This window comes from Salvelinus namaycush, chromosome 31 (genome assembly GCF_016432855.1).
Source record: "Salvelinus namaycush isolate Seneca chromosome 31, SaNama_1.0, whole genome shotgun sequence".
Classification (NCBI taxonomy): Eukaryota; Metazoa; Chordata; class Actinopteri; order Salmoniformes; family Salmonidae; genus Salvelinus; species Salvelinus namaycush.
This window is the reverse complement of record NC_052337.1, coordinates 21,080,229-21,095,932: the sequence shown is the minus strand read 5'-3', so window position 1 is coordinate 21,095,932 and position 15,704 is coordinate 21,080,229. Positions and strand designations below refer to the sequence as shown.

The following is a 15,704-nucleotide window of genomic DNA, read 5'->3' as shown; positions in this document are numbered from 1 at the left end:
ACAGGGAGAGATTGGCACACACAAAAACCACATACTTCTTGATCTCCTCCAGCTCTTTGCTCATCTTCTCATTCTTCTCCTGTGTGTCCAGAAGGCGGCGCCGCAGATCCCCAATCTCCTCCTGAGCCTCGGACTTGATGTCGTTAGCGATGACCACCGCCGTCTGCAGGTCGGCCTGGAACTGACGCCACTCCATAGACTCCTCCTACAAGGGGAGATATGAACCGGACATGGACCACGGTCAAAAGTAGTGCATTACATTTACGTCATTTAGCAGACGTTCTCATCCAGAGCATTATATGGAATAGGGTGTCATGTGGGATGCACCCATGGGCTAATGCTATGGACCAGCAGACCAATTTTCATTATGACTGGGTGAAATGTCTTCACCGGATGTTCAATACAAGCTGAGATCCAGCTGAGGCACAGGACTCCGTATTCCTCTAGCTCCCCAAACTGACCCGTAGCTTTCCATGCAGCATCTTGATCTCACGCTCCATGTCATGTTTTTGGTCCTGCAGTTTTTTGACGGAGTCTAAAAGAAAAAGAGAGTATGAATAATTAAATGAATGAATTGAGACGGGATAAACTGTCTGACTAGGCTGTGTAGTAATGGTCCCACATTGCCACCTGGTGGTCACAGCAGCTTTATCATTGGTATATGATTCAGTATTGGTCCAGCATCGTTGGTGAACTCTGGATGAGCATATTATTCCCCCTAGTCCCTTTTCCTGACTGATGTGTGTCTCCTAAATGGCACTCTATTCCCTAAAAAGTGAACAACATTTGACCAGAATCCCATGGGCCTTGATCAAAAGTAGTGCACTAGGAAGGGAATAGGATAGTGTGTTCACACAATTATTAATTAGTAAAATTAATGCATTCATTCAAGGTTTATACTAATATGTCCATTCAATAGAAAATCCAAACCTCATTTCTCTACCGTACAGTACATTTGGAAAGTACTCAGACCCCTTGACATTTTGTTACGTTACAGCATTATACTAAAATGGATTAGTTTCCCCCCCTCAATCAATCTACACACAATAACCCATAAAGACAACAAAACAAAAAAACGTTTGTAGAATTTTTTGCAAAAGTGCTCTGTCAGGTTGGATGGGGAGCGTCACTGCACAGTTATTTTTAGGTCTCCAGAGATGTTCGATCTGTTTCAAGTCCGGGCTCTGGCTGGGCCACTCAACGACATTCAGAGACTTGTCCCGAAGCCACTCCTACGTTGTCTTGGCTGCGTGCTTAGGGTCGTTGTCCTGTTGGAAGGTGAACCTTCGCCCCCAGCGCTCTGGAGCAGGTTTTCATCAAGGATCTCTCTGTACTTTACTCCGTCCATCTTTCCCTCGATCCGGACTAGTCTCCCAGTCCCTACCGCTGAAAAACATCCCGAGCATGATGCTACCACCACCATGCTTCACCGTAGGGATAGTGTCAGGTTTCCTCCAGACGTGACGCTTGCCATTCAGGCCAAAGAGTTCAATCTTGGTTTCATCAGACCAGAGAATCTTGTTTGTCATGGTCTGAGAATCCTTTAGGTGCCAGCTTTAGGAAAAGTCTTTGTGGTTCCAAACTTCTTCCATTTAAGAATAACACGGTGTTCTTAGGGACCTTAAATGATGCAGACATTTTTTGGTACCCTTCCCCACTGATCTGGGCCTCGACACAATCCTGTCTCGGAGATCTATGGACAAATGTTTCGACCTCATGGCTTGGTTTTTGCTCTGACATGCACTGTCAACTGTGGGACCTTATATAGACAGGTGTGTGCCTTTCCAAAATCATTACCAATCAATTGAATTTACCAAAGGTGGACTCCAATCAAGTTGAAGAAACATCAAAGGTGACCAATGGAAACAGGATGCACCTGAGCTCAATTTCGAGTCTCATAGCAAAGGGTTTGAATACTTACGTAAATAAGGTGTTTTAAAAAAAAACTTAAAATACATTTGCAAAAATGTCTAAACCTTGTTTTCGCTTTGTCATTATAGGGTATTGTGTGTAGATTGATGAGGAAAATAATGAATTTGATCTATTTTAGAATAAGGCTGTAACGTGTAACAAAATGTAGGAAAAGGGAAGGGGTCTGAATACTTTCCAAATGCATATGTATATGGTTCAAAGGTTACCAGCGATTTACTCTGAGAATATAGCATGTTGAGTGAATGGAATGTCATCACAGGCATGATCATAAAGTGGGCGCTGCTCCACGGCAGAACGGCGATAACTTCAAAACGTCACCTGACAAGCTTGAGTTTGAGTGAAAACATGTAATCCGCTGAATACAAAACTAAATAGGGACTAATTATATATTTATTTACAAAACCAAGACTGAATTTTAATATCCACCCTCTGCGAAGACAATCTGTTCCTGTTTTTGTGTATTTCTGAGTCTTTCCCTTTAAAATCACCATAGAAACACCCCCTCTCACATAGATTGATTGCAGTTATAGGCAATGACAGCCAAGGATCTGGATGTGAAAACGACAAAGACATCAAGTTGATTTTGATTGGTCCAACCAGCAGAAACACCTCCAAACGGTACTACCTCACATCACCACATATGAAGGACACAAGACCAAGAGCGGCAGTCCGAACTAACAACGGTCACAGCAACACTGTCAGGTACTAGTATATTAAGCTTATAATATTGTAGAGAACAATCTAACGACATAGGGAAAAGAAAACTACATTTTGACATTTAATTTCGTAGCACCTTCTTGAATTACCCTGTTTTTCTCTACATTGTACAGCAGTGAGTGAACGCCCTATAGGATAGGGTGCAATTTGGGATGCAAACTAGTGTCCATCCACCACTCACTCTCCAGGTCTGTGATCACGAGGTTGTCGTGGAGTTTTACGGCTCGGTGTTGCTCCACCTCGTCCTCCAGCTCAAAGATGGTCTCCTTCATGTCTGAGACCTCAGTGTCCCTCTCCTCCAGCTCAGAACACTGCTGTGCCAGGGCCCGCTTCTGCTCTGCTAGCTGCTTCTGTACCTCATCACGAAACGCACGGAAGTTCTCCTCCAGCTGACGGGAGAATGGGATACATAAGGTGTATGCATGAGCACACGTGTCATATACAGTACCAGTCAAAAGTTTAGACACACCTACTCATTCAAGGGTTTTTCTTTATTTTTACTATTTTCTACATTGTAGAATAATAGTGAAGACATCAAAGCTATGGAATAACACAAATGGAATCATGAAGTAACCCCCAAAAAAGTGCTAAACAAATCAAAATATATTTTATATTTGATTCTTCAAAGTAGCCACCCTTTGCCTTGATGACAGCTTTGCACACTCTTGGCATTCTCTCAACCAGCTTCATGAGGTAGTCACCTGAAATGCATTTCAATTAACAGGTGTGCCTTGCTAAAAGTTCATTTGTGGAATTTCTTTCCTTCTTAATGGATTTGAGCCAATCAGTTGTGTTGTGACAAGGTAGGGGTGGTATACAGAAGATAGCCCTATTTGGTAAAAGACCAAGTCCATATTATGGCAAAAACAGCTCAAATAACCAAAGAGAAATGACAGTCCATCATTACTTTAAGACATGCAGGTAAGTCAATTCGGGAAATTTCAAGAACTTTGAAAGTTTCTTCAAGTGCAGTCACAAAAACCATCAAGCACTATGATGAAACTGGCTCTCATAAGGACCGCGCCACAGGAAAGGAAGACCCAGAGTTAACTCTGCTGCAGATGATAAGTTCATTAGAGTAAACTGCACCTCAGATTGCAGCCCAAATAAATGCTTCACAGAGTTCAAGTAACAGACACATCTCAACATCAACTGTTCAGAGGAGACTGAGTGAATCAGGCCTTCATGGACTAATTGCTGCAAAGAAACCACTACTAAAGGACACCAATAAGAAGAAAAGACTTGCTTGGGCCAAGAAACACGAGCAAGTGGAAAGTGGAAATCTGTCCTTTGGTCTGATGAGCCCAAATTTGAGATTTTTGGTTCCAACCGCAGTGTCTTTGTGAGACGCAGAGTAGGTCAACGGATGATCTCTGCATGTGTGGTTCCCACCGTGAAGCATGGAGGAGGTGGTGTGATGGTGACACTGTCTGTGATTACTTAGAATTCAAGGTACACAACCAACATGGCTACCACAGCATTCTGCAGCAATACGCCAACCCATCTGGTTTACGCTTAGTGGGACTATCATTTGTTTTTCAACAGGACAATGACCCAAAACACACCTCCAGGCTGTGTAAGGGCTATTTGACCAAGGAAAGTGATGGAGTGCTGCATCAAATGTCCTGGCTTCCACAATCACCCGACCTCAACCCAACTGAGATGGTTTGGGATGAGTTGGATCGCAGAGTGAAGGAAAATCAGCCAACAAGTGCTCAGCATACGTGGGAACACCTTCAAGACTGTTGGAAAAAGCATTCCTCATGAAGCTGGTTGAGAGAATGCCAAGAGTGTGCAAATCTGTCATCAAGGCAAAAAGGGTGGCTACTTTAAAGAATCTAAAATATATTTAGATTTGTTTAACACTTTCTTAGTTTCTACATGATTCCTTGTGTTATTTCATAGTTGATGTCTTCACTATTATTCTACAATGTAGAAAATATTAAAAATAAAGAAAAACCCTTGAATGAGTAGGCGTGTCCAAACTTTTGACTGTTACTGCACGCACATACCAACATAGGAATTGGGTAAAATACTAACAGAAGACTGATGGAGAATCTGAAATGAAAATATGTTACATATGAGAATGTGCGACCTTGCTGATACCGTCCTCCAGCCTGGCGGCCTCGTCGCGGGTGTGGTCCAGCTCCACATGCAGCTGAGCAGACTCCGCCTCTGCCCTCTCCTTGTCCCTCCTCTCGCTTTCCAGCTGGTGGCGGATGTCCATCTTGTCCCCGGCATTGTGGATGGAGTAGAGGTCAGCCACCCTCTGTCTCTCCTGCTCCAGCTGGGCCCTGCGTCGAGCCAACTCCGCCTGCTCCCCCCCGGCCGCCTCCCTCAGGACCTCCAGCTCTGTGGCCGCTGCTGCCCTATCCCTGCGCTCCATCTCAGCCTGCCGCTCAGCCATGTGCACCCTCTCCTTTAGCGCTGATATCAGGCCCTGGGCTTCTGCGTTGTCCTGCTCGGCCATTTTCAGTGCCCCGCTCAGGCGCTGCTGCACCCCCAGCAGCTGCTCCCTCTCGAAGTGGGTCCCATCAGTCAGGTCCACGTAGCGGCGCTCCAGCTCCAGGTAGCGGCTGCTCTTAGTGTCCTCCTCGTCGACCGGGGCGTAGGCCACGCGGTGCTCGTCCAGCAGGCCCCGGAAGTAGTCCATCTGCTGGCCATACAACTCCAGCCGGTCACCTTGCTGGCACAAGGAGTCCACCAGGATGACCCGCTCCTCGCCCAGCCGCTCGTTCTCTGTGCTTAGTTCCTGGGTGATCTGCTGCAGGTCGGCCAGCTCCTGTAGTGTGGCCTGGAGTTCCTCAGAGGTGCAGTGCTGGTTCTCCTCCATCTGGTGAATGCGCTCCGTTAGACAGGCCACCGACACCTCGCTGGTGTTGCCACTGCTGCCTCTACGGGAGCGCTCGCAGTGACTCGGTGGCCCGCCCTCTGACTCAGAGGAGGAGCAGCAGGCAGAGGCAGAACCAGAGGGGGCGTCCAGGGCGTCATCGCTGGAGGTGATCGGTTGGTAGGCTTCGCTGCACTCGCTGTCGGCTGCCTCAGGGGAGATGGCTCGCCGGGGGTCCAGAAGGTCTTCATTGGAGCCGCAGGCAGAGCTGTGCGGGGAGACCCCATGTTGAAAAGAGGCCCGTTGGAACCCTCCATCTCTGCCACCGCTGGCTGGGGGAAGCTCTGGGCTGAGGCAGGAGTCTCGCGGGGCTTTGAGGGAGCAGTCCAGCCTCTGTTCCAGGGAGAAACCCAGGGCATTGAGGCGGTCCTTCAGCATGCGGTTCTCACTCTTTAGCATGTTCAGTTCCCCGCGGATCCCCTGGTTCTGGTCCTGCAGCAAGAGCAGGGTGGACTCAACGTCTGTATAGATGAGCGGAGTAGGGGCTTCTTTCTTCTGTTCCTGTGGGGGCTCAGCCTCAGCAGTCTCCTCTCCCTCGCCCCTCTCTCTGCTCCCCCCATCCTCCTCAGGCAGGCCTAGCTGGACACGGATGGCCCGCAGCTCGGTGCGCAGTTGGAGGATCTCCACGTCTTTGCTCTTGGCCAGGCCCAGCAGGTCCTTCACCCTGCTCTCCAGGACCGTCTTATTGCTGAGCTGCCCATCCGACCTGGACTTGCTCATACGGGACTCGGACTCAGTCATGGCCCGGCTGCAGACTCTCTTGGGCGGTGCCAAGGCGTCCGAGGGTCCAGAGAGCTTCCTGCTGGCGGTGCCAGTTCTGGAGCATTCTCGCAGGCCCTCCCGGGATGAACCGGTCCCACGCTTGCCTGAGGAGTACACTACAACACGTTATTGAAGGTAAAGAAGTTAGAGCTAAATCACAAACCAGAGTGTAGTCTGTTTGTAGCTCTATGGTTGATGTACCTGAGCTAGTCTTTGTCTTGCCCTCTGGGTTGCTGGTACCTGTAGTGGAAAAGGTTGAAGAGTGGGCAGAACTAGTCTTCTTGAACTTAGCAACAGTGCTGATCCCAGCAGAGGCTCCACTGCCTACTGTTGTTGCTGATGACAAGTCATCGCTGCTCTTCGCCTGGCCAAAGAGAAAGATGATAGTTAACACACCACCTATTGGACCTATAAAGATAATCGGCTTCATGGTTGCTCTTTGTATGTAGCCAAAGTGCATGCACGGTTATTTGCATGTGCCTTCTGCATTTGTACCTTAGAGAGTGGTGCGGTAGAGGAGGTCTTGGCCGTATTCTTGCTGGCTGTGCCCATGTTGGCGCCCTCAGGCTTGACTCTCTCCCCAGTCTGGGCCTTAGTGCCTGCTGCCGTGGCTTTGGATACGCCGGCCACTGGCCTGGTCGTCTTCCTCATACTGGGCTCTAGGTTTCTCAGACATTTACAATGCAATCTGTGTGGAACAAAAACACACAAGCATACAGGAGTTAATAACAGGATGAGGTGGTAACGCATGCATCACAGAGGGTTTCTAGTTTCTCAGTCAGAGGAAAAACTATTTCATTATTATGCCATAATTAACATCAGTGAACAACCTCTTACAACTAACGTAAATATTGAACCCACACAAAACGCAGCCTACAACTACAAGAATTATAGTAGGCAGCCCAACAGTCTAAAAACTAGTTTGTAAATCATTTGTTTTAAATCAATTTCCAGAATAACCAATTAGCCTAGATTGCCTTTTTAAAAATCCAGTTAGTTACCTGATGCCTGTGGCAGTAGTTTTCTTTGGAGAACACGGTCTGTCATCTATGGGCTAGCTAGTAACTAAGGAGTTGCTGTCTAGTCTGGAGTACGGACAAAATGACTTTACAGTTCTTCTGTGCTGTGGTCGATGCTATTTATGTTCAAACGCCAGCCAGCACTACATCCTTCTCAGACACTGACTCACACAGATCACACGAGGGAGTGGTCATTGGATGCAGATCTGAAAGCACACGAGGCGTGTGACTGGAGGTCTCAGGCCTGTAGCTACAGTTGAAGTCGGAAGTTTACATAAACCTTAGCCAAATACATTTACACTCATTTTTTCACAATTTCTGTGAAAAAAATGTATCCTAGAAAAATCCCTGTCTTAGGTCAGTTAAGATCACCACTTTATTTTAAGAATGTGAAATATCAGAATAATAGTAGATTTAATGATTTATTTCATCACATTCTCAGTGGGTCAGAAGTTTACATACATTCAATTAGTATTTGGTAGCATGGCCTTTAAATTGTTTAACTTGGGTCAAACATTTTGGGTAGCCTTCCACAAGCTTCCCACAATAAGTTGGGTGAATTTAGGACTATTCCTCCTGACAGAGCTGTGGTAACTAAGTCAGGTTTGTAGGCCTCCTTGCTCGCACACACTTTTTCAGTTCTGCCTACAATTTTTTCTATGGGATTGAGGTCAGGGCTTTGTGATGGCCACTCCAATACCTTGACTTTGTTGTCCTTAAGCCATTTTGCCACAACTTTGGAAGTATGCTTGGGGTCATTGTCCATTTGGAAGACCCATTTGCAACCAAGCTTTAACTTCCTGACTGATGTCTTCAGATGTTGCTTCAATATATCCACATCATTTTCCTCCCTCATGATGCCATCTATTTTGTGAAGTGCACCAGTCCCTCCTGCAGCAAAGCACCCCCACAGCATGATGCTGCCACCCCCGTGCTTCACGGTTGGGATGGTGTTCTTTGGCTTGCAAGCCTCCCCCTTTTTCCTCCAAATATAATGATGGTCATTATGGCCAAACAGTTCTATTTTTTTTTTTCATCAGACCAGAGGACATTTCTCCAAAAAGTACAATCTTTGTCCCCATATGCAGTTGCAAACCGTAGTCTGGCTTTTTTATGGCGGTTTTGGAGCAGTGGCTTCTTCCTTGCTGAGCGGCCTTTCAGGTTATGTCGATATTGGACTCGTTTTACTGTGGATATAGATACTTTTGTACCCGTTTCCTCCGGCATCTTCACACGGTCCTTTGCTGTTGTTCTGGGATTGATTTGCACTTTTCGCACCAAAGTACGTTCATCTCTAGGAGACAGAACGTGTCTCCTTCCTGAGCGGTATGACGGCTTCGTGGTCCCATGGTGTTTATACTTGCATACTATTGTTTGTACAGATGAACGTGGTACCTTCAGGCAAAATTGCTCCAAAGGATGAATCAGACTTGTGAAGGTCTACAAATGTTTTTCTGAGGTCTTTGCTGATTTCCCCATGATGTCAAGCAAAGAGGCACTGAGTTTGAAGGTAGGCCTTGAAATACATCCACAGGTACACCTCCAATTGACTCAAATGATGTCAATTAGCCTATCAAAAGCTTCTAAAGCCATTACATAATTTTCTGGAATTTTCCAAGCTGTTTAAAGGCACAGTCAAGTTAGTGCTTGTAAACTTCTGACCCACTGGAATTGTGATACAGTGAATTATAAGTGAAATAATCTGTCTGTAAACAATTGTTGGAAAAATTACTTGTGTCATGCACAAAGTAGATGTCCTAACTGACTTGCCAAAACTATAGTTTGTTGTATGTAAACTTCCGACTTCAACTGTATCTGCCTCTTATCACAACATCACGAGGAGGTTGTACTGTAGCTGCCTCTTATCACAACATCACATGTACTGTAGCTGCAGCAGTAATGGTGGTCTGGGCAGGTCGACTGGGCCTTACGAGGCATGAGGAGTCTGTGTGTGCAGGCCTATAACGGTGCCCAGACAATGAGAAAAAACACTCACTTTCAGTTGGCTTATGTCTAAGATGGCGACCCTCTTTTTCTTCAAGATAAGACTGATTATTCACATTGATCGTCATCACCTAGACTGAAGCACATATTGCCTGACTGACGAACAGTCTGTAAGTCCCCATTCCCAGATCAGTCTATTCATACCACAGATAAAGCTGGACCATTATACCCTGCAATAGCACGCAAGATAGCTTTGAACATTTTTACAAAGACAGGTATACCCATAGTAACCATAACATTTCCTCTCCCCAGCCCCCTTCCCTTATCTTTGAACTAGATCCGTTTGAACTGTAGACAAAGCAACTAGATGTCTAGAGACACACCCAACCTAACAGACATCTGCCCACCCACATGGTTCACTGACTGAGTTGGGGCATCCAGTAACAGGGAGTATCCTTGTAGTGCATCATGTTCAAACAACAAGAGGCAGGATATCAACACCACCCTGAGTCAGATAGTTTCTAGAAAGGCTTACTGAGGATGCAGCCACAATCAGAATTGGTGGCAGTTGTGAAAACCTAATCTTTCAGGCTCCTTCTGTAGAGTGAAGTATTATGATAAAGTATCAGTACCAGAAGAATTTAGCCTAGTCTAATTGTTTTACCAAAAAAGGAAATACATAGCCTAAGCTACAGTAAATAAACATCCTGGGCTGGCCATGGTGAGCTTTATGATATTAGTACCAGGGCGTCGAGGTAGAAATGTTTGCGCTGAAGATGGATCGGACAATAAGACTAGAAAACTATACCATAGCTGGAATTCTAGAGTTGAAGAGTAGAGGGAATGGGACGACAGGGTAATACCACTCAGTATGTACTAGCATAACTCAGTGTTGTGTGTAGGACATACTTTCTTCATTTGAAATGAGGGAGTAACACACACACAGACAACGGAACAAGTATAACCAACTCAGCAATTTTAAAGGGCAGTGTTTCTGTTGTTTCAAGTCCATGTGTTAAAAAGCTTTACCTGTTAACTGCAACATAAAATGCAACTGTTGTTCTGAAATGTAGCCTATTCTTTTAAAAGCTTTCTCAATGCACTCTCAGCCTAAAACTTGAATCAGTTGCCTAAGATTAAAATCAAATTTGAAAATAATATGATCACAGCGGACAGCCCAAGGGTGAGCCAGCGTCTAATGACCGAGCCTGACCTTGAGTGAGCCACTGACTGGGTAAAAGTCTGAGCTTAGGCTGGTGTCTTTGGATCCCCACTGAGTCTGGCTGACTGTAATTTCCTATTGACCTAATTAAAGCCAATACTAAATCAGACCAAATAGATACTGGAGGAAGTAAGGGGGGACTATGAATGCATAGTATGGTTTGTACAAGGCCTATATAGATTGGTGCTGCTGAGGGTGGAGAACAGACAAAAGTTTGACACAACCACCAGGAAACAACTCTAGAAAGCAAAGAGAGACAGAGGTCGGATGGGGGGGGGGGGGGGGGGGGTTGATATGTGGAGCCGGAAGAAAAGAGAGCAGATGAATGATACAATCAAGTTAGTTGCTGACTAACAGATTGAGCATTGCTTGAGTGTGACTCTCAGTCTCTCACACAGGACGGTAAAACTGCTTGTAGGCCCTAACCCTGCTGAATACCACAAATTAACCTTGTTCACTATGGCAGGGGTAGGATGCAGAGGTGCCAGGTTTTCAAAACACTTCTGTCTGTTTTAAGAGAGCAGCTGCACCATTATTTACAGCACCAGATGGCTCCTGACAGATCTCATATCATATCAAGGTTTAATTTGCAGAACACCGTGTTGAGCATCACAGAAGAGGAATACATAAAGAATATTGTCACGAAAGCCAGATCATCCACAAGGCCAGAAAAACATGATAAGGCAAGAAGAACATGATTCCAGTGTTTCCCCTATATGCATTTAGCAGTGGCGGATTCACTGTCCATGATACGGTTACATAGATAGAGAACAGGCCTAGGCTACATTTGCTGCTCCACATTACACTTAGGCTGACTGTTTCAATGCATACACAGCGTGAGAGAATAAAACCACACTGACTGGATAGTCTACTGTCTCAAATTCCTCATCTTGCTCCTAAAAACGATGACCCTATAACACTGGCCCTCCTCTCTTCTCCTTTTCCCCCATAGCTTTAATAACACAAGCTGAAACCCCTTCCCCCATGTCCAGGGACCTCACGCAGGTTTGGAGGAATGTTGGGGATTTTTGGGGACATTGTGTGGCCCGGAATGTGCTGCAGGCAGCAAAAGTCAATACCAGTTGTCTGCTCAATAAACTATGTTAATTGCTTGCCAGACTGTGATTTTTACTGCACCATGTCAAATGATCCTTCATGCCAGTTACTATTTATTAATCTCAATCTATTCCAGGGTGCAGAATGGCACTAGAAGTAGCAAACTAATAAGGCTTAGTGTGACATGTAATAATCACAACAAAAGGTCACTGGCAGTCCCAATATATATTTGGTGGTTGCAGCTAAATGAGCATGACTACTCAAGAGATACATCTCCTTCACATAGTGTGAAACATCACATGAATGATAAATAGTTTGACAGGTCACTGATAGTGGACACACTACCATGGCTGGCAGAACACACTACTATGATGTCAACCCTATTCTGACTTTATGCAATGTGATAGTATGGCTGCAATATAAATTGTGTCTCAATTTGGTCAAAACGAGTGATTTTTCTTTACCCTAACCCTTCTCATCTTTGTTAAGGGGGGGATGAAAGTAGCTAGCTAACGAAATGAAAAGACAACAGTAATGTTATTGTATTTTGTTATCTAGCATACTATTTAGTTAGCTAGGTAGATATGTATTGTTTCTATACATTGTAATTATCAGACACTGCTGGCTCGATGAAGTTACTGTAACGTTAGCTAGCTACGTTAACTCGTTAGCTAGCTAGCTAGCCAGCCACCTACAATACATGTAGCTAGATAGTTACACACAAGCAATCACAATTTGAAAAACATCTAACACATTTTACCTGGAATTCTTTGGTAGAGATAATCGAATGACTCGGATACCATCGGTTTGAAGTTACAATATGCAGTTATTGGTCATTTCATGCACTCCATCCTCAGCGTCCCTGCCCCTTAATTTTCTCCATTGACAGGACACACACAGCATGAGCACCGTAGAGCGAGCATTCCCGATTAATGGTTAGAATTGTGGGACGTCGCCTGACAGATCCCTCTCCACGTCCTTTTTGGAATGTAGCAAATTATATGGTGGGGGCCATTACGATGAGGGACCTAGGCATTCTCTGATGCACATGTCGAGGATAAAATGTGATAATAACGACATGTAGTGAATCTGTGATGCGGTGATATGTATGCGATCTGTAAAATCTAGTAGGGTCCAGGTCAAGATATGCTCAATTGAAGATATAAGGCATTGCCATATTTTTACATAGATAGCGATTTTATTTAACATTTTGTGTACAAACAGAGGCTGCAAATGCCTTCCAAACATGTATTTTCCTCAAACTACAGTATCCCTTTTTACAGACTCATGACATAACATGTATGTTGACCAGAAGGAAATAAATCTAAATTGAAAAACAGAAAAAAGGTCAAATGTATTTTTTTGTGGATGACCAGCAAGTACCATCATTTTAGCTTCACACAATTAACTAGAAAATGTGGAATAAAACACACATATTCCCAAGATGTCAAAATATGGTTTCAGGTCATTTAAAATACATTTAATAAGGGAGTGAATTATAATAACCTATTGCCAGGCTCATGTCAACTTACAAGGACTGAAAGAATGAATATTCATTCATCATACAGTATGCGTACACTGAAATGCTAAAGTCGTACATAGAGTAATATATTCCATATTTTTAGACTTTAAAACATAGTACACATATTTAGAATAATCTTATGTTGACATATATTACTTTTTTATGAAAGAGGCAGGGTAAGTGACTAGCCCTATGAAGAATCACACTGACAATCAATAACCAAGTTCTCTTTCAGTTGAAGCCTAATTACTCAACTGTTTTATTAATATGATTAATCCTAAATGTATTGCCCAAACTTTGATGAACATCACAATAAATAAACCTAAGAACCCAATGTCTCTAGTATGATACATACAATACATATTGTACAACCATAAGACAAGGTTAGAGAGATGACTAACCTATATAAACTCAAATAACCTTCATCTTTCCTTGCAAATATTTTCCAAACCACAGAAAATGTCCTAAAGCATCACAGTGGGCAGTCTGGAGTAAAACCAAAAGGAACTGAAAGTGCAAGCCCCTCCAAATTAGATCATGTTTTGGATTAGTGACATGTTGATACATACAGTAGTTACAGTTAGGACAACAGATGGTTACAAACTGTTTGGCAGTTATTTGAAAAAACAAAGAACATCTTGCAAATGAACGATACACAGCATAGCATAGAGCCTTGAGAGATATTATCTATATATGAGTCAGATAACATGACAGTGAATTTTATAGTATAAGTATAGATACCACTTTGCCACTTTGCTACTACTAATATATTTTCCTTCCGATGAGGGTATTCATCTCCGTAAATACAGTAGACTTCATTTTACACAGAACTGGAACAGAAAAGCTGAAAATTAGTTATTTTGCTAATGTTGACAGAGCTAAGGCAGAGTGAGGGTTATTGACCAAGCATTTCTGTGTCTGTCTCGTATGATTGCAAAAATGAATTGGGCTTAGCTTGGTATCATAGTATTCAGACGAGATCTCCCACACGGGCTAATAGTACCATGAAGTGCGATACCAAACTCTACGTTCATGTATTGGTCTCAAAATAGGTGCCTTAAGGACAGGTCTGTTTTCTCAAAAGGCGAGGGAGACTACAGCACCCCAGTAAGTCCCCTTACAGCAATTCCACTGACACATTGAAATCCACGGCATACGTTCTGAATAAAAGCTATAACGCGGAGGCACAATGGAGCAGAGCATGTCACATTGATCACTAATTATATAAATCAAAGAGATCCAAATGAATGGTGAATGCACTGCCTTTCTCGCTCATAATCAATGGCTTCCTCCAATGTACAGTTATGTGTATGGGACATGTGAGGATATATTAGGACAAAATGTGTTACTAAAATTATGACTATGGCTATTAACTGGAGCTGATTTAATTGATATGTTAGCATATGGATAAGTCAGGATTTGAAACGTTATGTCTTAATTCTACTTTTTGCATGTACAACCACACACTCAGATGCCAGATTTTACACTAGCTACTGACAGTCAAAACTGTCGGAAATGTCTCTGCTAACTTCAAAATGTCGGAGTTCTTCATGAAATCTCAGTAGTGCAGACAGTAGTACAGACTGAGTTAGTAAACACATTACTTGTTAACAATTATCCAGCCAGAATGAAATATCATAACATATTTTAAGCTTGGTTATCAAAACCAAAACACTTGTTGGTCGATAACATCCTGCTGCCCAATATAACTATATGTTTATGACAACACACAGAAGAAAATAACTTTAATCAAACATGCCTGCATTAATCAAACATGCCTGCATGCCTGCAGGTACTGAAATGAAAACCATTCTAATATAATCTTCTCTTTTTTCCTTCCAAACAAAATATTCTAAGAGCATTTTCTTTTCCATGGCCCTTTGGTGGGTTACTATCAGGCAGACCAGGAGGGAGAAGAGCTTAAGGAAGGGTGTAGAGGACAGTTAATGACAGCTGTCCAGCCACCCTCATAAATATGGGTGAGAAAAGGATGGGTCACTTTCATTGAAAAGAAGATAAACAAGTATTCCTTCATAACATCAACAGAATGGTCCACTTTGGATAAAATGTAGAGCGCCCACAATTTAGCGCAACTTGTTTGAAACAGGTTAATTCTTTTCATTTTCATGAGAATAACGGTCTCCACCAACACAGCTGTAGAGAGGAAACATGTTATTGTTGTAAATTGTAGAAAGGGAACATGTTATTATTGTAAATTGTAGAAAGGGAACATGTTATTATCGTAAATTGTAGAAAGGGAACATGTTATTGTTGTTCTGTATACAACTAAATGTACTGTTTTGTATCCTACTTCAGTAACACATCAATATTTCAGGGTGGGTGGTTGGGGACTGGAACACTCAAACAGATGAAGAGGGGTTGTGACATTGGCATTCAAAGATGGAGTCTTACCTTCATGACGGATAAATGGCTAACATTAGGCTCGACAAAACTGCAGTTATTCCCACAACAAGGCTACATCCTGGTTACATAGGCAGCATATGATCTCCCATCACCTCAGACCTCCAGGACTCAAGTCTGTAACCTATACCACCTTCATCAAATCAAAACAAACACATAGAAAAAAACATGTAGACTTCTGCCCCCCCCCCCCCAGTTTTTCTTCTTCATAAATTATAA

General features: G+C 43.6%; 1 protein-coding gene across 1 annotated transcript in view; it reads right to left on the bottom strand.

The window, feature by feature from the left end:
* LOC120025506 (cytospin-A-like) overlaps window positions 1-6,978 on the bottom strand; it is a 40,558-nt gene extending 33,580 nt beyond the window's left edge. The window contains exons 1-6 of the mRNA XM_038970074.1: window positions 6,797-6,978; window positions 6,503-6,665; window positions 4,745-6,417; window positions 2,831-3,038; window positions 462-535; window positions 36-205 (exon numbers count right to left, since the gene is read on the bottom strand). Coding sequence (XP_038826002.1) covers window positions 36-205; window positions 462-535; window positions 2,831-3,038; window positions 4,745-6,417; window positions 6,503-6,665; window positions 6,797-6,952 — 2,444 coding nt within the window. The 5' untranslated portion in view covers window positions 6,953-6,978. The remainder of the gene's footprint in view (window positions 1-35; window positions 206-461; window positions 536-2,830; window positions 3,039-4,744; window positions 6,418-6,502; window positions 6,666-6,796) is intronic.
* Window positions 6,979-15,704: the final 8,726 nt, after the last annotated feature.